Source organism: Passer montanus, unplaced genomic scaffold (genome assembly GCF_014805655.1).
Source record: "Passer montanus isolate IOZ18808 unplaced genomic scaffold, ASM1480565v1 scaffold15, whole genome shotgun sequence".
Lineage (NCBI taxonomy): Eukaryota > Metazoa > Chordata > Aves > Passeriformes > Passeridae > Passer > Passer montanus.
The window spans coordinates 11871867-11897489 of NW_024362051.1; the positions used below are offsets into that span (position 1 = coordinate 11871867).

The 25623-nt window shown below is 61.0% G+C and overlaps 3 protein-coding genes and 1 long non-coding RNA gene across 6 annotated transcripts; 1 reads left to right on the forward strand and 3 right to left on the reverse strand.

Annotated features, from left to right (window-relative positions):
• Positions 1-189: 189 nt before the first annotated feature.
• Positions 190-17789, reverse strand: GRK6 (G protein-coupled receptor kinase 6). 3 transcript variants are annotated; one of them, XM_039701567.1, is made up of 16 exons: positions 17440-17789; positions 12247-12342; positions 9645-9757; positions 9265-9342; positions 8965-9065; positions 7680-7772; positions 7251-7314; positions 6559-6699; positions 5700-5890; positions 4907-4944; positions 4718-4807; positions 4424-4632; positions 3918-4055; positions 3552-3689; positions 3278-3412; positions 190-2504 (listed from the first exon to the last, which is right to left on the reverse strand). In XM_039701567.1, exons 1-16 carry the CDS (start codon positions 17753-17755, stop codon positions 2499-2501), a joined length of 1947 nt encoding a protein of 648 aa, XP_039557501.1. In that variant the 5' UTR covers positions 17756-17789; the 3' UTR covers positions 190-2498. The 3 variants fall into 3 exon arrangements, with proteins under 3 accessions (XP_039557501.1, XP_039557500.1, XP_039557502.1); XM_039701566.1 differs by having other exon boundaries at positions 192-1762; XM_039701568.1 differs by lacking the exons at positions 7680-7772; positions 8965-9065; positions 9265-9342; ... (1 more) ...; positions 12247-12342; positions 17440-17789 and adding an exon at positions 7587-7619 and having other exon boundaries at positions 199-1762.
• Positions 15845-17574, forward strand: LOC120498599. Its single transcript, XR_005626697.1, has 3 exons — positions 15845-15959; positions 16619-16749; positions 16840-17574. It is a non-coding gene; the product is annotated as an uncharacterized LOC120498599 (long non-coding RNA).
• Positions 17790-18366: 577 nt separating the features above from the next.
• Positions 18367-20083, reverse strand: LOC120498598 (alpha-2C adrenergic receptor-like). The gene has a single exon (XM_039701569.1). It carries the CDS (start codon positions 19425-19427, stop codon positions 18399-18401), a length of 1029 nt encoding a protein of 342 aa, XP_039557503.1. The 5' UTR covers positions 19428-20083; the 3' UTR covers positions 18367-18398.
• Positions 20084-20218: 135 nt separating this feature from the next.
• Positions 20219-24425, reverse strand: SLC34A1 (solute carrier family 34 member 1). Its single transcript, XM_039701565.1, has 13 exons — positions 24295-24425; positions 23971-24090; positions 23635-23817; positions 23148-23276; positions 22927-23070; positions 22706-22817; positions 22419-22614; positions 22125-22220; positions 21913-22012; positions 21518-21685; positions 21247-21363; positions 20978-21102; positions 20219-20872 (listed from the first exon to the last, which is right to left on the reverse strand). The coding sequence occupies exons 2-13, from the start codon at positions 24074-24076 to the stop codon at positions 20318-20320; spliced, it is 2031 nt and encodes a 676-aa protein (XP_039557499.1). The 5' UTR covers positions 24077-24090; positions 24295-24425; the 3' UTR covers positions 20219-20317.
• Positions 24426-25623: the final 1198 nt, after the last annotated feature.

A 25623-nucleotide genomic window follows, 5' to 3' on the forward strand; every position in this document is an offset into this window, starting at 1 on the left:
ACAGCCCAGGAGGGGCTGTGCTGGGGATGGACGTGCCCCAGAGGGGAGCACAGCATCCCTACAGCACAAGGCCTCATACCTGTCGTGCCCTGACACTGACAAAACATGCAGCAAAGACACTGAGGGTCATCTGTGATACTCAGGACCCAGCCAGCACCACCCTTTCTGCCCTGGAGAGCAACCCCAGCCCTTCCCTGCAGGTCAGGAGCACCAGCAGAGCCCATGGCAGCCCAGAAACGAGGTCCCCACTCCCCTTCTTACAGCCACCAACCCTGTAGGACCCAGAGCAGGCCCCCCATGACATGAGAGCAATACAAGGCACAGCAAATCTTTACACTTAACAAAAGGTTAAAAATTTAAATACTCTCCAACTTTAGTGCAAGGCAAGCAAATGATACCACAGGTCCAAGTAGGTGCTCAGCCCCACTGGGGGGCCTGGCTCAGAATGAGCAGAGGCAGCAGCACACGCACACACGTGTGCACACACACACACACACAGAAGGGACGAGTTATTGCTCAGGACACAGCTGGGACAGGTGTACACAAGAGGGGACAGGACAAGCTGAATGGAGAGGTGGGCTGCTCCCCACAGAGGGCTCCTGCCTGTGGGTGCAGGAGCTGTGCTGGCTCCCCACAACCCCTGGGGACACACACTAAGCTGGTCCCAGCCCACTCACTTTTGGGTCACAGCTTCACATGACCCTGGGAGGGACATTCCCTTTATCACAGCTTTGCTCTCTGAGAGCAGGGTCCTTTATGTGTCTGCTCCTCCACCACCGAGCTGGGCCTGGGGATGGCCACACCTCTGGAATGCACAGGTCCAGAGCCGGTGGAACCCCTCTCTGCAGTGTGCCAGGATCAGACCAACCCTTTGGCCACAGCAGCAGCAGGTGCCCACGGTGGCTGTGCCCACCTGTGCCAGTGGTCTGCAGAGGGGCTCGATCAGCTCACTGCAGCTGGCAGCACGTGTGAGACGAGGCAGGAGGCAGCAGGCTCCAGCAGACAGGGACACGAGGACAAGGCAGTGACGCTCTGCTGCCAGGACGCGATGGCAGACGCTTTGGCACAGCACCTTCCTGTGCCTCGGGGCTGAGCAGTGGACTCCGCTGGAGCCAGGACACCTCAGCACGGCCAGAAAGGTCCAGGAAAGATGATTTAGACACCTCAAGGCACAGAAGGCCTCTGTCCAGGACTCCCTGGAACAAAGCTGGGAACGTCACTCCTCCCATAGGAGGACATTTGTGCCTGTGGCAGGGTGGGGGCAGTGCAGGCCCCCACCCATAGACTAAAAACCCACATGTGATATGTACAGACCGACATATATAAATATACATCAAACCTGCGGCGCCGCTTCGGCACCGTGGAATGTGTCAGCAGAGCTGCTCCAGCCTGGCCTCGGCCCACGCTGGCACCATCCCTCCCTCCCTTCCTCCCACCCTGGGCCCGGGACAGGAGCGGCAGCAGCACCAGCACCATCCCAGGTGGCAGATCTGGAAGCGTCCGGGTTTGTCTCAGGGCCTGCCCGTGGTGACAGGCACCTCAACCCGAGTCGTGTGCGGCTGCCAGCCTTGGAATCATCCTCACAGTCTTCACATACAGACGTATAAAACTGTAAACAAATCCACCTTGCGGGGCCACTGCGACCGTGTCCTTCAGGCTGGGCACTCGGGAGAGGCCAGGGGGTCCCAGGGGCTGGAGAACAGGCTGTGCTCTACAGCCGGGTGGGCTCTTCCTCGCTGTCGCTGCAGTTTCCACAACAGTCCTGAAGTCAGAAGGGCAAGGAGAGGGAGGAGGGAGGGAGAGAGGAGCACAGCAAGCAGAGGGTGAGCACGGTAACACAACCCAGCCTACAGCTGCCCTCTGGCAGGGATGGGCCAGGTTCCCTCCCAGCCCATGTGCAGGAGTTACATGGAGGCAGGAGGGGACTCCCAGACTGCAGAGAACAGTCTAGCTGCAGCTGGAGGTTCAGCCCCTGGCAGACAGACTGGTGAGCACACAGCTGGCTAGCTCAGAAGCTGTGAGGAAGCTGGGCTCCAGGGACTGCAGCCACCCAGGGACACAAGCTCAGTGCCAGCACAGACGCTCGGCCCCGCTCAGGGCTCAGCTGGCCACGAGAGCAGCTGAAGCCCTTTTTGCTGAAATGGGAGTCTGAGCATGGGGCAATGCCAAACCCTTCACAGTTTCTCAACCCTTCTGCGTGTCCCGGACATCCAGAGAGGAGTGAAGGAAACCTCCCCGAGCCCCCTGGGAGCAGAACTCCCAGCAGCAGCAGTGCAGGGGCAACTCTGGCTCAAGCTGAGGGCAAGGCCTCCCCCACAAAGGCAGCAAGAGCAGGGATGCTGGATTAGTGGCTCAGGGGGCAGTTAGAACAACAAGCAGCTTGTGCTCTGCCAGGGGAAGGGAATAGGCACTGAAGGACAACACTCCTCTTTCCCAGATCTTGCCATGTCCGTGGGCCACCGGGTATTTCCCTGAGCAGAGCAGCCAGGAGTGACTGCTCACCTCTGGAAAGAGAAAACACGTGGGAAATCACAGCTCAACCCCTTCTACAAACAGCTGCCCATCCTCTGGCAGGTCCTGCTGCCTCGGGAAGGGCTGGGTATCCCCAGAGCTGGCTCTGGCTAGGGCAGCTCACTGAACTGCAAAGCACAACTCGGAGCTTGCCAAGGAGCAGGAGTCAGCACCAGGTGGCTGAGTGGGTCCAGAGCCAACCATGCTGGAGACCTACAGCTGCACACAGCTGCTGAGAGGCAGCAGGCCAGGCTTTGCCAGGCCTGGAAAGAAGGCAAAGACTGTCCTGGACAGAGGAAACAGGCAGACAAGCAAGCCCACAGCAGCTGCAAGACGTTTCTGTTCTCCTCATCCCTCAAAAGAGCTGCTCTCTGCCTGGCTCAAGATCTGGCAGAAGTGCTCTGGGGAGGCCAGACAGCACATTCCAAGAGCAACAACTTGTTCAGGGATGGTATTATTCATGTCAGAAGGGAGATGATTAAATATTTTATAGTCTTCAGCATCCCTCTGCCTGGGTGATTCCAGCATGTTTAGCCAGGACACTCCTTTCCAGCCCCCTTAACTCCTGCCAGCCAGGCAAGGGCTGGCTCCCTGAAGCCTTGCACGGGTGCCCCAAAAGCTCTAGGCTCTGGCCACCCAGCACTAGGGGAGACTGCTCGCTGCCCTCTCGTGCCCACCTCCCTGCCAGACCTGCCTGGCACAGGCAGGAGCAGGATCCCTGCTGCTGGGAGACTGGCTGGGGAGGAAACGCTGGGCAAACCCTTACCTGTCTGCTGAACAAGCGCTGCAGTAACCCTTTTTTGGGCTGTGGAGAAGGCTGCCCTTTCCAGTCCAGGTCTGGGGGCACTGTGCCATCTGTGCTAAAGACATTCAGCTCCTTAAAACACTCTGTCTCAATCATCTGGAAGAGGGAAAAGAAGGCTGCAGCAACTGTCACATGGAGCCCATCACCGAGGGCCCAGCAGAGCACAAGAGCAGCAGGGACAGCACAGGGACACTGCCCTCAGCCATGGTGGGCACAACCAGGAGCAAAGACCCACCTCGTTCTGCCAAGGAATGGGCACACTTCCTGTAGCAAACTTCTGGTAGAAGTCGTTGTCTGTGGGCTCCAGCTCCACCCCTTTCACCGTGGAGAACTGCTCGATGTCCAGCACATCCTTGCAGTAGATAGCCTGGGGCTGTGCAGCACAAAGATTGCTCTAATGCCAGGCTCCACCTTGATGCCACCACCTCCAACTGCTGCTCATGGCTAAGCCAAGGCCACCTCTCCCTGCAGCCCAGAGCTTGCTGGACCCCTGTTCTGCCAGGCCCAGGGAAGGGGACGGGCCCCATCTCCCCATGCCAGGGCTCCCTCTTCCCTCGACAGCACCAGTGACTGAAAAGGTCAGGGACAGATGGGCACTTACATCTGGCTTGAAGGGAGGGTCCAGCATGCCTGCTTCCAGCCTCCTGAAGTTGAGGTGCTTGAAGAGAGGGTGTTCCTTCACTTCCTTGGCCCCAGCTCCTCGGCAGCCCAGGCGCTCCAAGGGGTCTTTGCACAGGAGCTGTGACACGGAGGAAATCAATGTCCTGGGTGAAGGGTGCAGCCCTGGGCTCCTGCAGTGTGTTCTAGGGGGAGCACAGGCCTGCCAGGCAGCTGGGCAAGGAATGAAGGCACTTTGAAACCTCCTGTGCTGCCTTATTAGAAACAAGGGAAGCTGGCTGTCACCTCTGCAGGGAGCAGCCCTGGTGTACTGCTGCTCCATGCACAGGAGTGAAGGACAGGGCTGCGCAGAGGGAGTGAAGGGACAGGGCTGCACAGCCATCCCATGGTGCAGAGAGTGAAGGGACAGGGCTGCACAGCCATCCCATGGTGCAGAGTGAGGGGACATACCAAGGTGCAGAGTGAGGGGACAGGGCAGCACAGCCGTACCATGGTGCAGAGGGAGCGGGCGCAGGGCGAGAACTTCTCCGAGTACTCCTCCTGCACTTCCTTCACCAGGCGCTCCACCTCCTCCCGTTTGATCTTCTTCTTGCGCTGCTGGAAGGGGGACTGGCCCTCGATCATCTCGTACACCAGGCAGCCCAGAGCCCACCAGTCTGGGCTGAACGTGTAGCGCTCGTTCTTCACCACCTCGGGAGCTGCGGGGAGCAGCGGTGAGGGATGTGTGAGGCCAGGGAGAGCTCATCTTTTGAATCATTTTTTGCTTAAAGCAGGGTCACTTACCCATGTAGCCAACTGTCCCCACCCGGCCCTTGATTGTTTGGCCCTCTGGCACATGCACAGCCAGTCCCAGGTCTGAGATACGGATGTGACCTGCACAGAGGAGGGGACAAGTTAACAGGACAAAGTCGGGGGGCAGTGGCAGAAGCTGCCAAAACCACAGGGCTCAAGCAGAGTAAGAAAAAAACTCACCATGGTCATCCAGTAATATGTTCTCTGGCTTCAGGTCCCTAGGATGGAAGGGACTTGATTAGCAAGAAGCCTGTTGTCAAAGCAAAGGGCACAAGCAACAGCCACATCTCAAGTCACAGATAACTTTAGGATGCAATGTCCCTGCCTTGGGCACACAGAGAACCTTCCCCTCACCCTCTGCCCCAGAACTGACCCTGCAAGCTCTCCCCTCCTGGGCAGAGAGGTGGAACACAACCTTCAACCCTCTGCACTGAGCCTGAGGATGGTTCCCTCTTTGCAGGTGCAGAACTCAGTATGGAGCAGGCCACAAAAGTGAGAAGGAGCAGAGGCTTCTCTGCTTATCCTGCCCCAGGGCAAGGAAGGACCAGAAGGGACTTCCTGGCCAGTGTTTAGCCATGCTATCCTAACACTGCATCACGCCCCTGTGAGTACAGTCAATCCACTTGTTTTCCCTCCTCCCCAGCCCTTGAGCACGTTGGGGCAGCCTACCCTCCTTTGTTCTAGTGTCAATACTGCCCAGGGAGCTCAGTGCCTGCCCTGAGACATTCACAGCATGATCACATCCTGTTCTTGGCGACCATTTACCAGCACAAGGAAGCCAAGCTAAGGTCTCCCTTTCTCCCACAAGATCAGCTTTCTGTTCTCAATTCCTCTCACTCAGCTCTGTGCTGCTTTCAAGCCCGAGCTTATTTTGTTGAGCAGACAGACCCAGCTGGGCTGGTAAGAGCAGCAGGAACCCTCTTGCTGCTGCAGGCCCTACAAGCTCTCCCAGCAGGGACCAGGCAGCACGCACCTGTACACTATCCTCTCCTGGTGCAAGTCCTCCAGGCCACAGCAGATCTCAGCAGCATAGAAAGCTGCCCGGGGCTCCTCAAAACCAGCCTCTCCCATGTGGTAGATATGGAACTTGAGGTCCCCTCCATTCATGAGGGTCAGCACTAGGCAGAGAGCATCTTTAGTTTCATATGCATAGGCTAAGCTCACCTGCAATTCAGGGCAGAAAGGCTGTTAGAAGACACAGCTGGAAGAGGGAGGTGCCCACACTCCCATGGACACTTTGCCACCCAAGCAGCCACTCACAGGCTCAGAGCTGGGCCTTTGCCAGCACAGGAGGAACTGTGTGAACCCAGGGAGGACATGGCAGTACCCAGCACACCCCCAGCTTTCCTCAGGCAGGGAGGACACTTTCCCCAAGCCAAAGCTGCTTCCCCCACGGGCAGGCAGCACTCAACAGCAACATTGGGGCAGCATCTGATGAACCCTCTGCAAAGGGAGGCTCAGGCTTTCCACACCTCAGTGCACCAAGGCAGAGCTCCCAATCACACAGCTCAGGGCTGGGCTTCTCCCCAGACCACTGCCTGGAGAGACAGTTCTCATTGTTTACTTGTGCCCCAAAAGTCACAAAGGCACCTGTAACACCAGATGGGTGTTTGGGGCTGACTCTGGGGGCATTTACAGCATGTTGTGGAGGCAGTAAAGGTCCTGCCAGACCCCAGCCTTGTGAGAGATGTGCAGCCATCAGGACCTTGCACCATGGGCAGAGCCTGCTCCTGCCTCTCCACACCAGGTGAGGAGCACAGAGGTTCCAGGCTGGCTGGTTGGAGGAAGAATCCAGCATTGCAGCAAAGTGAGAGCAATTCCTATGTACTTACTACAAACCTACTGTTCACTTTTTCCAGGATCTGTTTCTCATTCAGGGCCATGGCTTCTCCTTTCCTCTTTTTGATCCGTTTCTTCTCCAGTTTCTTGCAGGCATACATCTTCCCTGTGGCACGCACTTGGCAGGCACACACCTGGAGGGAGAACAAGGCTCAGCACCCTCCTATTTCCAGAGTGGGGGTCTAGGTTCTGCTCTCAGAAAGAGGCTCAGGAAGGCAAATAAGCCCATTGTCAAAGCAAAAACACAGTGACAGCTCCAGATGTTACAGAGAAGCAGAAGCCAGCTCTGATGCCTCAAACACCTTTAGCAGCACCATGGCTGGTACCCAGGAAGACAGAAGGCCTCTCCATAAACAGAAGGAAGCACTGCAGGAAGCCTTCAGGAGTGCAGTTTGCCCTGTTGAGACACAGGGAACTGAACTGACTCTGCCCAGTTAGCAGCAGGCACCACAGGGCTCGTGCCACCAGCCCCACACAGCACCTCCCACACTTCCAGCACCTGGACAGAGCTGAGCTCCTGCCTCTCAGGGAGAGCTGACAGGTCACACAAGGCCCAAAGCACAGAGCCCCCACAGCCAGCAGCACCTGCCTCCAGGTGCTGGATGGCCAACCCAGGTCTGCCTCTGGCAGCTGGCAACAGGGGCTGCCTGGCACCCTGCATACAGAGGAAACAGTGGTTACTCACCTCCCCAAAACCGCCCTTACCCAGCACACGGTACTGGCGGAAAGTGTTTTTGGTCACTGGCTGCCTGTGAGGGAAAGGAAACCAGAGTGGGATGTGGGCAATGAGAGAGCTCCATGCCCTGGCCTGACAGACTGTGGCTCACCCCAAACCCCTGCTCAACCCAGCCTTGCCTCTCCATGAGGCAAGCAAGGCTGGGGCTGCTGCTGGTGCCAGCAAAAGGCCCTGAGGGACAGCAAAGGCCAGGCTCTTGGCTCCTGCCAGGGCCCAGATGGGAAGCAGCCCCAGGGACCCTGGGGCAGGCTGTGTGAGGAGGGTGCAGAGGTGAGGGAGTGTTACCTTTCCAGCCATTTCCACTGCAGGAAGCGGTTGAAGTACCTGGGCAGGCTGTGTGAGGAGGGCGCAGGTCTCCCAGAGGTGAGGGAGTGTTACCTTTCCAGCCATTTCCACTGCAGGAAGCGGTTGAAGTACAAGCTGTCGAGGTAGTCAGCAAAGGGAGCCACGCTCAGGTAGTCGTGGATAAGCCTAGGAGAGAGCAGAGCCAGCACGGTTCCTGAGAGCTGGGCACAGCCCAGCAGCCCCAGGAAAGAGGAGGTGAACACCCCAAAAGGCTTTGCCATCCCTCACACAGCCCTGGCACAGAAAGCCTGGCTTCATGCTAAGCCTGATGCAAAGGAAGGTGCGTTGGAGGTACCACTGTGACAAATGCAGCGCCCTGGGACCCGGCTGGCACTGCTAATTGTGGCCTCCTGGCATCAGCCAGGGCTGCAGGACAAAGGGGGACAACGGGACTCTGCAATTGCCCCTCTGCTCACAGGGCAAACCTGCACACAGGCTGTAATCAGCTGCTAGCAACATTCAGCACCGGGTGCTGAGCTGTTCACCATCAGATGAATATCCAGCACAAAAGGCCACAGGGATCCTGCTCCAACGAGCTAAGTGCCTTGGAGAGCAGTGCCAGGGCTGCCCAGCAGAGTGAGGAGCCTTAGACACAGTGTCTAGACTGGAAACACGCATCAAGGAGAAGCGATGGGCTCTCCCCTTTCAGAGCCTGCCAAGAGCAGGCAGGGCCCAGCCCGGAGGCTCTGCATTCAGACACGACACTGCTTACCACACACGGAGCCAACGCTCCCCAGAAGGCTGCAGCAAATGTGTTGCCACAGCCCTGCTCTCAGTTAGGCAACACACTCCAGCTACTGTGCAGGGAGGGGTGAGGCTGCAAGCCCGGCTTGCCCAAGAGCTTCCGCTTCACTCGCGGAGCCGGGACCGCGGCCACCGCTCCTGCCATGGGAACAGAGCTGACCTTGGACCCCTGCAGCAACAGCCAGTAACCCAGCCACAGCAGCCACTGCTGCAGCAGGCAGGACAGGACAGCTGGCACACTATGGGCTCAGCTCAGCAGGACCCTGCAAGGTCCTGGCACAACACTGGGAATAGCACTGGTACAGGGTCTTCCCAAATGGCAACTCCAGCTGGGAGGACTGACAGAGGTTTCTGCAGCAGTTCATGGCTCCCAGACATCATCTCCCAAGATACCCTTGTGCTCGCTTTCATGGAGCTGGGCTGCAAACTGCTGGCCCAAAACTCCCCAGGCCCCAGCCTCAGCACCAGCTTTCACTCTCCCAGAGGAAGGGATCACGGGGGACAAGGTGAGTGAGCTGCAGATCATCCCCGTGCCATGTGTGACCTGCAGGCACAGCCCAGCCCTGCAACTTACTTAGTGCATTCCTTGAAGAGCTCCTTGGAAGGTTCCTGCTCCAGCCTCTCACAACAGGCATCCACCAGTTGTGAGGGAACTTCAGGCACGTGGTCCTCACTCTGGGGACAAAGGGATGGAGTCAGACACAGGGAGCAGAGTGCAAGGGTCCTGCTTTAGGGTCAGTGGGTAAAGCAGTGTGGCAGCTTGTGAGGTGGTGTGGTGGCTCAGCATGTTGGCTGTGGCAGGACATGAGCAATGTCAGCTGTTGGCTTTCCAACTGTTCTGCCCTTTCAGGCAGCAAACAACCCTTTTACTCACGTTTGGCTTCAAGTACTTTTCAATCAGGTGCTGCCCACATTCCCTCCTCTTCTCATCTGGAGCCACTTCGTACCCTGCCTGGAGAGAGCAGTGTGAGGGGCAGTTTCAGCCAGAAACCCTGTCCTGCTACTGGGCAACAGCTGTGGAGCAGCAACACCCTCTGCCCAGTTTCCCAAGCTTTCCTTGAAAACCAGATCTCCAGCAAACATCTCCCTAAGCAAAGGCCCAGCCCTATATGGGCTCCGACTCACAGGTTTTTCCTACAGGAAAACCCTATTGCCCAGAAGTACCTGCTGGAGCACCCAGCCAACCACTTCATGCCCAGGGTGTCAGGAACATCCCTGCCTCCCCCAGCGAAGCCTGATGGGCTTTGCTCTTACCACAGCATCCAGGAACTTGACGCAGCGTGAGAGCTCGGGGCGCGTCTCGCAGAACTGCCGGAAGAGCATGTGCCCAATGGGCTGCTTCTCGCACAGGCTGTGGTAGTCCCGCTCTGCAAACGAGCACAAGGTCACCCCACCACACCCCAAAGGAGCAGTCCCAGCCCAGGCAGCCCTGGGGGTACTGTGACTGCTCAGCTGGGCTGCTGACAGGTGCCACCAGGCTGGGACTCCCAGGAGAGTGAAGCGCACCCAGTGGGACAAGGGACATCTCTGAGGTTTTACATTCCCCCGTGGAAGATGCTCTTCCGTGAAAGAGGATTGACCTGCTGCTCTGTTCAGCCTGAACCTCTTGTTCCTAGCAAAGGACCTCCATAACAGCTGCTTGCCTAAAGGATCTCTTCTCTCTCCACAGAGATCAACCAACTACTCCAGACACAACTTTCCTTGGAACATGAGGAGCACACCAAGCTTATCTCAAGGAAGATCTTCCAGGCCAAGAGTTGTTCTGATGACTCCTTCAAACCACTTGTGTTCCCAAAGGCCCTGCTGGAAGCAGCAGCATCAAAATGGGAGGCACCATTCCCACAGATGCCTTGCTGATGTACACACAGCAGTCAGAACTCCCCTCTCCACAGGACAGCCACTTGCTCGTACATCAACTCTTGCAGATTCCTCCTACCCCTCTCTGAACTCTGGCAGCCCACGCACAAACGCCTTTGACTATCCAGAGCAATTCCAGTTCTCTGCTTTCTTCCTCCCCTTCCACTTACGAGACGTCTGATCCCAGGCCAGAACACATTTCTGTGACAGCCACTGCCACCGAGGGCTGTGGTGCTGTGCTGCTCTGTGCCTGCAGAGCAGATGTGCAGCCACGCAGGGGATCCCAGCACGGGGCACTCCCAGCCTTCCCCCCCCTGTGCAGCAGTTTCTCCCGAGGAAGCTGCAGCTTCCTGAGGGTGCAGGAGAGTGCAGAGCCAGGCTGTGGTGGGGGAGGAGGTGGCCTCACCAGCTCCGCCGCACCAGCCGGTTTCCTTGTGTCTGCAGGGGAAGGAGTTCCCTTCAGCTGGGGAGGACCAGAATTTGCTGTCGGCGAGATCAGAAGCTTTCAGCTGCCCTGGTCGCTGCCCAGGCTCACACGAGGTTACTCCCTGTGGTTAGGGCACAAAAAGCTTAATTCTGCAATGGGCAACCAGCCCACTGTGCCCACTGTCCTGCCAAGACTCTGGGATAGGAAAGAAATGCCTCTCCAGAAACTATGAGGTGAAAAGAAAGACAGCCCAGCCAAAGAGTGCCCAAGCACAAGGAACGGGGTCATCTCTGCCATGGGAAAACCAAGAGAAACTGCTGCCACCTGGGTCAGAGCACTACTCACATGCCTCTCACCAGGGGAAGTGAGACACGGGTGGTGACAGCCAGTGGCTGAGAGGGACTTGCTTCCCAAATCTTCACAAGGTCACTGTCCTGGATAGTAGGACAGCAGGCACAGGGACCACCAGCACTCACTGCTGGCAAACGGGTGAAGTTCAGTGCTGGAAAACACCATGACAGCCACAGGAAGGGTGGCTGCAGGCACAGGGTGGACAAAAGCTGAGGGAAAGCTCTGCTGAGGACGTTGCAAGTCAAAGAAAGGGTTTGGATGGTCGAGATGGGAGCTGCAAGGAGAGCCCAAGCCTAAGCCCTGTGCAGCTCTCAGACCTTGCTCCAGAGAGGCAGCCAGCAGCAAATCCAAGGCTGGAGTCACCATACAGCCACTCTGGCTGTGAAGCCAGCCCCGAGAGATGGTGCACGGGTTGTGTGGCAGAGGGAGGTGGGAACAGCCTGCACTCTGAACTTGAGGGTTACAGTGTGGATGAGTGAGGTTGAGGTTCTCCAAGTACTACACTTCCATGGGGCCCAAGGACTGCCAGGACTTGAAAACCTGGGCAGGGCAGAACTGGGAATTTGAGCTGCAGAAACCTCCCAAACCCATTCATTTCAGAGACACCTGTTCTGAAACAAGGCCAGTGTTGTGCCACTCTCCAGCTGGCAACTATATCCGGATTGAAAACTTAAACAAGCTCTCCTCTTCCCAGGAAGCAAAGCACTGGCACCCTCTGTGCCCCAAAACAATTTCACATGATCTCAGCACCAAGCCTGCTGCACAAACAACATTAAAACCATGAAGAGTACAAAGTACAGAATGAAAATGACAGGCCAAGCCCTGCTCAATGCCAGTTCTCATCCACTCCACACAGCAAGAACCCAGTTTGCCTGGGAAGAGCTACTGCTCGAATGTTAGAAGCTGAGGCCTGTGGAGCTGAGCTGAATCCAGCCAGGGAGAACAGGGAACCTTATCAGGACCTTTGTTGTTTTTGCAAAGGCACCCCAGAGTGACACTCCAACACTGCAGCATGGAGCAGGTCTGTGTGCACACAAGGTGATGTTCCCCTAGTGAAACTCATCACAGCCTTGCAGGTGTGTGGCTACATCATCAGCCATTATCCACCCATTATTTCTTCCTAGCTCTGAACTCCAAGGAATCCTGGCTGGGATTTGCCCTGTTACACGTCCCTGACACTCAGCTTGGGGTGCACAATTCCTACCAAGCCCTGCATCTCACCCAGGGTTTGCCGAAGGTCCTCGCAGAGGCTGATGTGGGGGAACTGCAGCATCTGGCGCCATTTCTTGCTCTTGCCTTTCCTGTTTCCTCCACCACCTGCAGGGCACACAAAATCAATACCATGAGTCAGGAAGCAAAGGTGTCTGACTGCACCCTAGCCTTGCCTCTAAGTCCAGGCAAGGAAAACAAGACCGACGTGGTAACACCATCTCCTGGTGGGACCAAAGTGTTGGAGCCTCGACTGGAAACGGACAGACCAACCTCTGGCTGCTGAACAAATCCCAAACAAGACCTTGAAGACCTTTCGTGATGGGAGAATCCCACCAGGGGCAGGAGTGTCCACAGCCACAGCAGTTCTTGGCTCCCTGGCCTCTGCATAACTAATCACCCCTCCAGGCCATGCCTTGCTCGGTGTGAAACTCTTCCTGCTGCAGTAATGCCACCTACTCATTCCAGACTGATTGCTTACTCCAGGGAGGGGCTCTCACATGGAGGACATGAAGCTGGGAGACAGGAATTCCTGCTCTAATCCTGCCTCCACAGACAACTCGCTACATTGCCTGGGGCTCATCGCTCCAGTTTCCCACCTCTGAAGTGGGGACACTCCCACCTTTCTCCCTAGATAAGCCAGCCTCAGAAAATCCAGATCCAAGAACCAGGTATTGCTCCAGCTTCGACTGCTGGAGGAAATGCCCAGTGCTGTAGGACAGGGTGGGAAAGCTTCTAGATAGACCAACAAATTTACATCACAGCAAGCACTAAGTACGGATTGCTGGGATCAGCCAACCTCCCGGGACTGCTTTCCCAGTGCCAACACACACAATTTCCCACCTCTCTTTGGAAATTCATTAAATCACCCTGCCAAAGTCGGGCCAAGAGTTGGGCCCAAGGCCCGGCCTTCTGAAATCACACAGGGGTTGAACATAATGTTGAGAAACACTCTCACAACGCTTTCCTCCACTGCAGAGGCAGCTCAGCCCCAAACCCTGGGCACAGCCCCTGGCACCCAGCACAGAGAACCGGGTGGGATTTGGGGCCACCCTGCTCAGCCTCAGCAGTGCCAGCCCGGGGCCCTGCACTGCATCTGCCCCGCAGCAGCAGCAGCTGGGCTGCACGATTGTACAAACTCAGGAAGGAAGTGACTCAAGGGTGAGCGGGGCTGGAAGAAACCAGCGGCGCAGGCACCTTCTTGTCAGCCTCAGCGAGGTGGAGAGGCCAGGGGAGGACAGGCCATGCTCACCCCCAGAGAGCTCAAGGAAAGGCAGGGCAAAGCCCCACGGCACCCGGAGGTTGCGTTTCCTTGAGTTGTTTGCTTTGAAAGGAGGCTCCAGCGCCCTTCTCCCCCGCCCTCCCAGCACTGCCACAGTCCCGTGGGGAGCTGGGCTCCTGCACAGCAACTTCACAGCACCCCTGGGAATGGGGATGGGGCAAGGGATGGGCTGCCTCCACCCAGAGATCACCGGGGAGCTGGGCTCCTGCACAGCAACTTCCCTGGGAATGGGGCAAGGGATGGGCTGCCTCCACCCAGAGATCACCAGGAGCCAGCTTCAGGGCTGGGTGATGGATGAGAGCTGGTTTGTTGTCCCTCTGTCAGGGCAAGGGGGACAAGGATCCTTCCCTGGGCCAGACCAGACACAGGGCATGGTCGTGCTGGTGGTCAGCAGCCCCACAGCACATTCCAGCTCAGCTCTGCACTCCCACACCAACCTGGGAAGCTCCAAAAAGGCTGGGCTGGAGCTAGGCACCCAGCCCTGTTGGTTGTGGCCTGCAAAGCAGCTGTGTCCTGTCACAGAAGCTGTCTGAGCTTACCCCAGTGGCCACCACGGCCACTCAGCCACAGGTGGCAGGCAGCATGGACACGTGTGGCTCTCACAGCCCCAGAACCACCCGGCACAAGTGGGACACCGGGCTGTTTCTGCCCGCTGCTGCCGAGGGAGAGGCACCAGGAGCAGCAGGAGCAGCAGCGTCCAGCACCTCGTGCTGCATCAGTGCCAGAACTCCATTCCCCAAGGGCACAGCTGGAGCCAGTCCCCGGTCACTCCGTGTGAAGCTGGGCCTCCTGCCTGGAGGTCACAAACCCTGCTGCTTGGTTTTGAACCAAACCTTGCCATTATGAACCCGACCGTCATGGTCCACCACGGTCACTGTGCCAGGAGTACTTATACTTAGCCTGGTTTTCAAGCAGCTTGGAAATGTTTCTGCCCGTGCAAATTTAATTTCGCTGCTTTTTGCTCCCACAAATCTAATCTCCAAAGGCCTCTAACTGGATTTCAGCGGGGCTCTCAGGCTCCAGCATGGCTCGGTCTGGCCAGCTGCACCCACGGGGCAGGGGGACCGTGCTTCCCCACCCCATTTGTGATTTAATGAACTCATGGATGCCCGGCTGAAGCGGATCTTCCGTGCAAAGAACCAGCGTGAGACTCCCCATCCCCTCCAGAGGCTTCTCCACGCAGCTCCCCGGCATCCTCAGGACAGCCAGGCTGCATCCCACATGGGGGCTGGAATTCAGGGTGGCCCTGGAGCAGCGGGAGCGCTGCGGGCCCGCAGAGCCCCGGGACCCCGCAGAGCCCCGGGAGCCCGCAGAGCCCCGCAGAGCCCCGGGATCCCGCACACGGGCCCGGGGCTGGTGTGAAGGCTGCGGACGGGTGGGGCTCCCCGCCGCACTTTCGGGATCCAGCCCCGGGACCCCGCACAGCCCCGGGACCCCGCACAGCCCCGGGATCTATGCAGGGCACCGGGACCCCGCAGAGCCCCGGGACCCCGCAGAGCCCCGGGACCCCGCAGAGCACCGGGACCCCGCAGAGCCCCGCACAGCCCCGGGAGCCCCGCAGACCACCGGGAGCCCGCAGAGCTCCGGGAGCCCCGCAGAGCTCCGGGAGCCCGCAGACGGGCCCGGGGCTGGTGTGAAGGCTGCGGACGGGTGGGGCTCCCCGCCGCACTTTCGGGATCGGCCCGTGCGTGGGAAGCAGCAGTTTACCGGACTGAAATCAACTTTTTTCCCCTCCTCCGGCCCCCAGAGCTGCCCGTGCCCCGTGCCGCGGGAGCAGCCCCGGGAGCGGGCACGGCGGGGCGCAGCCGGCGCGATCCGCACCGGGGAGCAGCGAGGCCGCCCGGGACGGACCCAGCACGCCCGGAGCGAGCACAGCCCCGGGGCGGGGCAGCCGAACGCCCGTGCCCAGCCCCACGCCCCGCCCGGCCAATGCCTGCCCTCGCTCCTCCCGCGCCGCGCTCCCATTGGCCCGCCCGCTCAGGAAGCCCCGCCCCCTCCGCGGCGCCACCGCCCTCCAGTTGGCCCCGCGAGGTGCGGCGGGCGGGGCGGGGCCTGACTAGTGACGTCATCCGGCGGACATCGGCGGCGCGCTGCCGGGACGAGGGGGCGGGCGCTGATTGGAGGGCGAGATGTCACTCAGGGGGAGCCGCGAGCGGATTGGCAGAGAGTGGAGGACTCCTACACCGGGAGCCCCGCCTCTCGCATCATCTGATTGGGTGTGGAGCTGCCACTCAGCCGCAGAGCGAGTTGTGATAGGGCGGTCTGTGGTGGGTGGGGCCCACAGGTTGGGTATTAATGAGCGCCGGGGGGCAGCGGAGTCCCGGTCCCGGGGGTGCCCCGGTCCCGGTCGCGGTGCCTCGGGCGGGGCTGTCTCCGCCGTGTCCCGTGCTCTCCTGGCAGAGCCGGTTACGTGTTTAGGAGCCTCCCCACCTCCGCGGCCTCAGTAAGGTCCAGCAGCCGCACGTGTTTCCCGGTGTCTCGGAGCGGTGACCCGAGCTCCGGTGCTGTGCCCGTTTCCGCGGTCACCGCTGCCGTGGGGTTTGGGTTTTCTCATCCCCCAGTGCAGCTCATGTGCCGTTCTGGTGTGTGAGCTCCCGCCAGTTTCTTTCCACCAATCATTCCCTCTAAAAGCCATTTTTTAAACTTACCCAACATTAACAGCAGCGTTACCGTGTCTGCAGAAGGGCTGTGCTGTGGGAGCCCCTCCCCACCTGCTGCCCTGCAGAGCCGTACTCGAGCACCCCTCCATGAGCCCCTCGCTCCCCTGCCCATCTCCCTGCCTCTGCTGGCCACAAACCGCTCCCAAATCCCCTTAAAGCGAGTGGTGTGTGCCCTGCTCTGTGCTGCTCCCGGCCTCGGAGGGAGGACATCACCTCTGCCCTCCCACGGCCTGGTTCTCTCGCCCCTCATCCCAGGGGGATGTCTGTTCCCGCTGGGGCTGGCCAGGGCAGGGAGCAGGTGATGGGCAGGTCCCTCCCCGGTGTCTGCCAGCGGCAGCCTGGGCCCGTGGCAGGGGAGGTTTTGGTTGTAATGCTCAGGTTGAGGATGGTAATAACAGAAATCACTCCAAGCACTCACTGTCCGTGCTGCTGTGCTCTTCAGCATCCGCTGCAAATCAGATGCCACATCGTCGGGGTTTGAGTCTGCAGCGATTGGGAGCAGGAGGAGGATGCTTTGCCCTGCCACACCTCGGGGGTAATCTCTCTGTCACTGCCTGGAGGGATGAGCTCAAGGTGTGAGAGCTCCTCTTTTAGAGCTGCTTCCCTTCCAAAGCCTGTTTATTTTGAACTTCAAACGAGGTAACTGTTCCCATCCATTTCCAGCATTAACCCTTGGGCTGCTGTTCTCTGTTCCCTCCCACCTGGCGTTCTGCAGCACCTTCCCCATCACTGACAGGACTCACGGACAGCGGGGGGCACATGGAGCAGCACCAGTGGCCAGAGGATCCTGATGTCCCCGGCAGATCCAGCAGCAGCTCAGGTGGAGCAGCTGCCACTCTGAGTTTTAGCTCTGTGCAGGGGAGCTGTGTGCCCATGCCCCGGAGGATGGAGAGTGCCTGGCACCCTGCTGGCACCAGGGTGGTGGCCAGGGCACTGGGAGAACTGGCCTGGCCGTGTCCCCACTGGCTGCCCTCGTCTGGGTATTTTTAGAAGCAAAATGTTGTTCAGTGGCGAGAAGGAGAAGGGAGGGGAAGCTGGGTGGCAGCGATAGGGCAGCTCCTTCCGCGGGCAGTGCCCGTGCAGCTCCAGCCCCGGGTCAGACCCCTCTGAGAGCCAGCACCAGGACCCATCCCAACCCCATCCCACTGGGAGCCTCTGCTGGCTCCAGAGCTCACTCCTGAGCCTCCCCACACTGGGGATCCTCACTGCTGCCAGTGCCCCCACCCCATCCAGCCCCCCAGAGCCCAGCTGAGCTGCACCCACCCTGGCAGGGGCTGGGAGGGCTGGCGGGGGCCAGTGTTCCTTGAGCTCCAGCTCCCAGGCGCCAGCAGCTGTTTTTAGCCCAGAGAAAGTCCAATGTTTTGAGATTTTCTATTTTGAGCAGCAGAGCTGAAGAAGTGGAGCAGCCCCTGACCTCCGGGTGTCTGTGCAGAGCGAGGCAAGCAGCCAGGCAGGGGGGTGTGGGGCGGTTTCTGCCCCCCAAGGGGGATGTGGTTGTCCCTGGGTCTTCGCCCCACAGCTGCCTCTGTGGCCTCTTGCACGTCAGGCTGTGCCGGAGCCTGTTCCCATGCGATCCCATCTCTGACACTCCCCCAAGGGAGAACAGATTTCTGGCTCTGGGATGTCATTCCTGCTTTCCCTCCTGCAGCAAGATCCCAGCACAGTCCCCGAGCAGGATGTGGGGTGTTCCACGCCAGGCCTGCAGCCCTTGTACCCCACCGTGGGTCTGTGTGTGCCCTCCCAGAGCCCCCATGACACAGCACAGCTGGCATGTTCCCAGCGGGGACAGAGAGGGACAGGGCTGCCGTGGTGGCACAGCCAGCTCAGCCCAGTGCTGGTGATGCTGGTTTTGTCTCCTTGCAGCAGCCATGGGGTCCATCCCCTACACGAGAGAGTGCTGGGGGACACAGACATTCATCTGGGAGTGGGGAGGGCTGGTACTCACTGGAGCTGCCACAGCAAGTTGTCACCACCACTGCTGCAAGGCACATGCGTGGGGTGATGCGGGTGACAAAAGGTGCTGGCGCTTGGTGCCTCTTCCTGGGCTCCCTGGAGGCAGACACCAGCCCCAGGCACAGCATCTGGTCTCATTTTATTCAATCCTGCATTTCCAGAAGCCCCTTGAGCTGCACACTGGCACTGCCATCCAGGGCTGTGCTGGGGCCAGGTGCCGTGAAGGCTGAGCAGGGCTGGGGCCGTGTCCCCGGTGTCCCAGCATGTCCCTAAGTGCGGTGCCGGTGCGGGACGGCGAGGAGCCGGCGGAAGGCAGCGCGGAAGTCCCGGTTGAAGAGGGTGTAGATGAGGGGGTTGACGCTGCTGTTGCAGTAGCCGATCCAGAAGAAGAAGTTGAAGAGCGGCTTGGAGACATGGCAGCCCTGCCCGCAGAGAGCGCCCAGGCTGTAGGTGAAGAAGAAGGGGAACCAGCACAGCACGAAGGCGCCCATCACCACGGCCAGCACGACGGTGAAGCGCCGCTCCCGCGCCTGCACCAGCCGCCGGCGGCACAGCAGCACGCTCTGGTGCTGGCTCCGGCGACGCCATCTCAGCATCCCAACACCCGACACCTTTCCATCGCCGCTGGCGGGGCGCGGGGAGCGGGCAGCCAGCAGGGCGGCCGTCCGCCGGGCAGTCAGGCGGTAGATGCGGCAGTACACGGCCACCATGACGAGGCAGGGCACGAAGAAGGAGGCGGCGCAGGAGGCCAGCACATACCAGGTCTCCTGGCTCAGCTGGCACTCCCGCCCGGCCGGCCGCGGCCGCAGGAGCGGTGGCAGTGCCACCAGGGCCGCCGCCGCCCACACCGCCCCGATCATGCCCTTCACCCGCCGCGGGCTGCGGCGCAGGTTGAGCCGTGCCGCCCGTGTCACGGCCCAGTAGCGGTCGAGGCTGATGGCACAGAGGTGCCCGATGGACGCCGTGCAGAGCAGCACGTCCAGCGCCAGGTACAGGCTGCACCACAGCCCGCCAAAGTACCAGTAGCCCATCACCTCGTTGGCCAGCGAGAAGGGCAGGACGAGGACGGCCACCAGGATGTCTGCCGAGGCCAGGGACACGAGGAAGAGGTTCTGTGGGGCTTGCAGGGCCCGGCTGGTGGAGATGGCCACCACCACCAGAGCGTTGCCCACCAGCGTGGCCAGCAGGACGGACAGGGCTGCCAGCAGGATGAGCCCCGTGGCTGCGGGCGAGTGTGGGGCACTGCCAGTGCCGCTGCCGTTACCGGAGGCGTTGGGAAGGGCGCTGGCTGGCTCCATGCTGGCCCGGCCCCTCCAGCAGATGAAGCCCCATGGGGCTTTCCCCCACCCTGCTCACCGGTCCCGAAGCGGCTGCGGGCGCAGTCCCAGCATCACTGAGTCCCCGGGGGGTTCTCCCTGCTGCCAGCACTCCTGCACGGACCCGGTCTGGTGGCGAGGTCGTCCTGGCCCAGTGGTTGCCCGGCTGGGCATGCAGGACAGCGGTGGTGCTGGGAACACCGAGAGGCTCCCACGGCAGCGCTGCTGGCTCTGCTGGTCCCAGTCCGGAGGAGGGCGGGCGGGAAGGAGGGAGGGAGGGAAGGGTGGGCCGATATCACTGGCAGGAACCCAAACATCTGTGGGCAGTGGGAGAAGCTGTTATTGCCACTTAAAGGGCTCCCTTCAGGGTCACCACGGCAGGAGGGCTGCAGCCCGGCTGCCAGGGTGCCTGGTGCTGCAGGGGCACTGCCCAACCGTGCCATCGTCATCCTGCTGATCCCAGCTCAGCAGCACCACAGCAGCCCAGGACCTTGCTTGGCTGTCCCCTGCTGTGCCTCGATCACTGATGTGCTGCTGCGGCACACAGTGGGGCACCACGGACCCTGCCAGCTCAGCCCTCTGGGGACAAGGCAGGGGGAAGAAGATGCTGCCTGTGACAGCTCAGTGCAGAGCTCAGGGTTTAGCTGTGGCATCATCACCATGTGCCCCACAGTGCGAGCCGAGTGTTTGGTGTGTCCTCAGCACCAGCTGGGCTGAGCAATGGTGCTGTGCGGGGTACCTGTGACAGCAGAGAGAGGACCCAAAGCGACACGCACAGGGACATCAGCACTCCCCCTTTATTAGACACCAGCTGAGCAGGGGCAGTGGACACCGGTGGCCACAGGAGCAGCAGCCCGGGTGTGCACTGCCAGCTAGAGCCGTGTGGCACCGTGCGGGAGCGGGCGTGGGGAGCCCACCCGCGTGGTGGGGCTGGGCATCTCCTCGGGGTAGGAGAGGGCAGGGTTGTCCAGCCCCAGCCTGGCCTTGTCGCGGGGAGCCCCCTCGGGCTCCTCCCAGCCCTCGGCGCTGCGGCAGCGGTCGGTGCAGCACAGCGTGGCCTGGGTGATGGCCCGGTCCAGGGGCTGCAGCGAGTGCATCCAGGCGGGGAGGAAGTCCCAGGTCTGCAGCCACTTGGGCAGGCGGCCGGGGCTGTGCGCCTGCAGCGCGTTCACCAGCCCCACGAAGAAGAGGAGGCCGAGGAAGGGCGCGCCCACCCCCACCAGCGCCCGCCAGCCCGCCATGGAGATGCCGAAGATGAGGGAGGGCAGCAGGAGGAAGCAGACGATGAGGTAGAGCACGGCAAACCAGCGGTACTTGGCCGTGCGCTCGCCCAGCGCCTTGGCCATGCGGATGGGCAGGCGGGTGAAGGGCAGTGGGTACCACAGCAGGATGCCCGAGATGTTGAAGAAGAAGTGGCACAGAGCAATCTGCAAGAATGGCATCCCCATCAGGCCGGGCACGTGGGCATCCCCCAGCCCCTGCCCTGCCCGGTGACCCCATCCAGCCCAGCCACGGCCCCGGGCTGACTGTACCTGGAAGGAGCTGGCCAGTTTGTCCCCTGGGCTGGCCAGGGCAGCCAGGATGGCAGTGGTGGTGGTGCCAATGTTTGAGCCCAGGGTCAGTGGGTAGGCACGCTCAATGCTGATCACCCCCAGGCCTGTGGGAGAGACACCCTGTCACTCCTGGCAGTGCCATCCCCACGCTCTCCCAAGGAGGAGCTCCTTTTGTCCCCCTGAGTGCTTTAGCACCCACAGGGCTGGGGATGGCACATGGCAGGGGATGAGGAGTGGCTGGGACTCACCGATCAGGGGTGTGATGGCCGAGGTGAAGACAGAGCTGCTCTGCACCACGAAGGTCATCCCAGCACCCACCACCATGGCGAAGTAGCCGGTGAGCCAGCTGAGCGGGTGTGGGAGGTCTGCCACGGCAGGGCCACGGGCATGGGCACAAACAGGGACATGGCCACGGCCACGTCAGGGCTGGGGGCCAGGGGCAGCCAGGGACAGGTCTGAGGATGGCAGGTGGAGATGGGCATGGGTGGCCATGTGGCATGTGGTCCCCATGCTACTCACCAGTGTTGATGACCTTCTGGATGGCTTTGGCCACCTGCCCCTTGAGCAGGGAGTTGAGGAGTTTGACCAGGAGGATGAGGCAGGTGCAGAGCACGACAAGGGACCCAGCCAGCAGCACCAGCCCCACGGCCAGGTCAGGCAGTGGTGTGTCGGTGAAGAGGTGCTCACCTGCCCCACAGCACCGCTGGACAAGGGGCTGGGGCTGGCCCGGCCCCGCTCACAAACCTGCCCCCACAGACAGCCCCACACCTGGACCCAGCACAACATCTCCCAGCCCTGCACCACATCGTGACTGCAGCACTTCTCCATCACACGAACAACCCCCAGCCCCACCTGCACCTCCCAGCCCCATGCCCTGTGCCCCAGCCCTGCCCAAGCCCTCCACACCCACTCACACTTCTTCCTGGTGACGTTGTGAAGGACCTCAATGCCCTTAGTGCTGCAGTGGCCGGGGGACGTGCAGTTTGGGGGGGCCCCAAGCCCCACAGTGGCCATCTGCAGGGAGAAGGTGGGCTACAGCTGGCTCCACAGTGTCCTCTGCCAGCCCTCGCCCACCACCCATCTGTGGGGGTGTTTGGTGGTCCCAGCAGGGCCACGGGCCCCTCACCTGGGGGGCTGCAGGTCCACACCAGACGCGGATGAGGCTCCGGTTGCGCAGGCTTTCATCCCCCGTCGCGATGCCCGTGATCACAGACTTGTCCAGCTGCAACAACACACGTGTTGGAGAGGGCACCTGGGGGCTAACAGCACCCACAGGCTGGGGACATCTTCACTGGCATGGGGACACCACTGCCAGCCTGGGGACACTTGGATACAACCGTCGTCCAAGGGACACCAGTGCTGGGGACATCACCACCAGCCTGGGGCATACCATGCTGGCATACATAACAGCTGAGCAGACCTGGATGATGAGCTTGGTGAAGGGCTCTGTGATGATCTTCAGCAGGTCGGGGGCATCTTTCCCGCTGCGGATGTTGAAGGTGGCCACGACCAGGCGGGTGACGTGGTGCAGGTACCCACTCACCACCTCCAGTGGCAGCAGCACCAGCACTGACAGCCAGTTGAAGCAGTCGTGCACCGTGGCACCAGCGAAGGCCCTGTGCAGAATGAAGGAGCCCGCTGGCGTGGGGTGGTCCTGAGGGGCAGCCCCCAGCCCCAGAAGTGCCCCCTGAGCCATGCAGCTCTCACCGTTTGAACTCGCTGCGGTCGCCAGCCTGCATGAGGGCCACGATGGTGTTGGTGACCGAGGTGCCGATGTTGGAGCCCATGATGATGGGGATGGCAGAGCGCACCTCCAGCACTGGGGACAGAGAGACCTGCTAGCCCTGCACGGCCTGCCTCAGGGTGACCCCATCCAGCCATCCTCTCCCTCAGCCTCAGCTCCCCAGCAGCCTCATGGGCACACTCACACCCTGAGGAGACCATGCTGACGATGATGGAGGTGGAGGTGGAGGAGCTCTGCACCAGCACGGTCACCAGGATGCCCACCACCAGCCCAGCCACTGGATTGGAGAGGATGGCGTTGTCCTTGAAGATGTCCCCCGCCACCTTACCTGTAAGGGAATGTGAGTGCAGGCTGCTGGCAGTGCCAGTGCCACCAGGTTCCCGGGCATCCCTGCCACCCTACTACCTCCAGCCAGCTGGAAGGCAGAGCTGAGCACGTCCAGAGAGCACACGAAGAGGTACAGGAACCCAAACATCAGGGGCACCTTTAGAAGGGAGACACAGAAGGACTGGACCCTGGCCCAGCACCCGAGCTCTGTGCAAGACAAGAGAGAGTGTTAAACTCCTGCTATGCATGGCCCTGGCTCCCCAGGCTCCTGCAGTCTCATGCCACTCTCATGGCTCCTGGCAGCACAGGGCTCATGTCCCTTGCTATGCCACCTGTCCCAGGGTCCCCTCCATCTCCTCCCACCCTGGAGTGCCTCGTTCCAGCTTCCAGTTGTCCCTCAGCTCTTCCCATGTTGCCCCAGGACATTGAGGATCTCTCCACCAGCACTGCCCTCCCAACCTGGCACCCCACAGTCCTGGCACCCCAAGTGCCCCAGGTGCCTCTGTCAGATCCCTGGGGTGTTCCCCAGGTGCTGTGAGACCCCCCCACCCCCGTGGGGTCTCACCTGGCCTCTGCAGCTCGTCCAAGGCCAGGCGGTGCCCCTGCCAGGGCAGCGCGTCCAGCTCGTACCGCTCGCGGCCCTCGCGCCGGCGCCCCGGGGAGCCGGGGCAGGGGAAGCCATGCTCAGGGCAGGGCACGGCGCTGACCGTGAAGGGGCAGCTGTGGGCACCCGGCAGCCGGTGCAGGGCTGGGGAGAGAGGGCACCCACGTTACAGCCCCGTCCCAGCAGGGACCTCCCTGCACAGGAGAGCCCAGCGCTGCCTGGGCCAGGGTCTGGCAGGAAGCAGAGATGAGGAAGAGGAGGAAGAGGAAGAGGAGGAAGAGGGCTGAGGGCACCTACCTTGGGGGCTGGGGCAGTAGGCAAACTGTGGCCCGTGCACAACCCTTCCTCCCCGCACCGGGCAGCGGCCGGGCAGGACCGGGCTCTCCGTCCGGTAGGGCAGCATCGCTCCTGCTGGGGCTGAGCAGAGGTGGCTGCGTGTCACCACGGCTGTGCTGCACCAACTGCCACGTCCCCCCAGATCCCTGCAGCGCTGGCACCACTGAGGAGCACCACCCCATCATCTGTTGGTCCACCAGCTGCTGCTGTGCCACCCCAGCGAGCTCCCAAAGGGCAGGCAGGGCAGGCAGGAAGGGCACTGCTCCTGCCCAGGGCCCAGCTCACCTGGGGCTGGCCGGGCACTCAGGGCAGTGCCACTTCCACATGCCACATCCACGCGTCCCTCCAGCAAAGTGGCCCGTGGGGCACCACGGCCCTTTATACACACGCCAAGAGCAAAGTCTAAGGAGCCCCGCGTCGCCCCTCGCCTCCGCTCCCGCTCACCTCCTCCCCAGAAATTCCTGCAGTTAATGGGTAACCCCTGCCACATCCCGCGGCTGTGGCCCCGGGCGGCATGGGGCACGTGCCCCCGGGGTACCCGGCGCTCCCGGGGTCGGGGATGAGCAGAGCCAGGGCACTGCTGGAGCCCAGTGCCCGAGAGGTGATGCTGGAGGAGCCTCAGCTCTCCGTCATTTGGTGCCGGGTGGTTCATCCACTGCACGAGAGGAAGAGGAGGAGGAGAAGGGCTTGGTGCTGGTGCTGCTGGGGGATGACAAAGCAGAGGTGAGGCCATGCTGACCTCAGTGCCATCACAGCATCAGCCGTGAGGGATCAGCTCTGCCCAGGGCACATGTCCTCACTCCCAGGGCGTTGGAGATGGCTGATGCCAACACCGGTGTGATCCCCGTGTCCTGGTGGTGATGGTGGCACACAGCGGGCTCTGCCCGTGCCAGCAGCTCAGTGTGGGGCAGCCAGCAGTGCTGGGGGCTGTGTGGGGCAGAGCCTGCATCTCCCTGGCACCAATCTCCCCAGCATGTGCTGGGGTGAGCAGGAGAGGAGCGAGGCCAGCGCTGCCGTCACCACCTCCTCGGCCCTGTTTATCATTACCTGCTGCTTACACTCCTCCAGCCAAGTTTCCATCCACCCACAGGACACCCTGCAAGCTTATGTGCACAACTGCCCAGGGCAAACACAGTGGCCAAAGGCTCCTCCAGCCCTGTGCCTGTGGGAGTGGGCACAGAGAGGTGTTCCCTTGCCACATCCCCATTTCCCCGGGATGAAGCACTGCCAGAACCCATCACCATGATGAGCCAGGTGCAAACGTAAGGGAAGATCCCTTGGGTACTCCAGGGCACTCAGGGACAGCCTGGGGACACCTGTGCCACTGCTGGAGCATCACTGAGCACCTCCAGTGAGTCACAGGCTGATGGAGCTGAATGCCCGGGAGGTGGCACAGCAGGGGACATGTCCTGCCTCGCAGGGCCTGGGGACTCTTCTGTCCAGGGGCTGCAGGGGGCTGGTGTCCGCACTTGCCCCGTGCCCAGGGGCTCCTGGCCAGCTGCCCCCACAATCATTAACCCAGTGAGGCCCTGGCAGCTCTGGCTGTCACTCATTGACAGGGTCGGGGCTGAAGTCCTTGGCCATGCCGGCCCTGCAGCTTCCCTGCTCCACCAG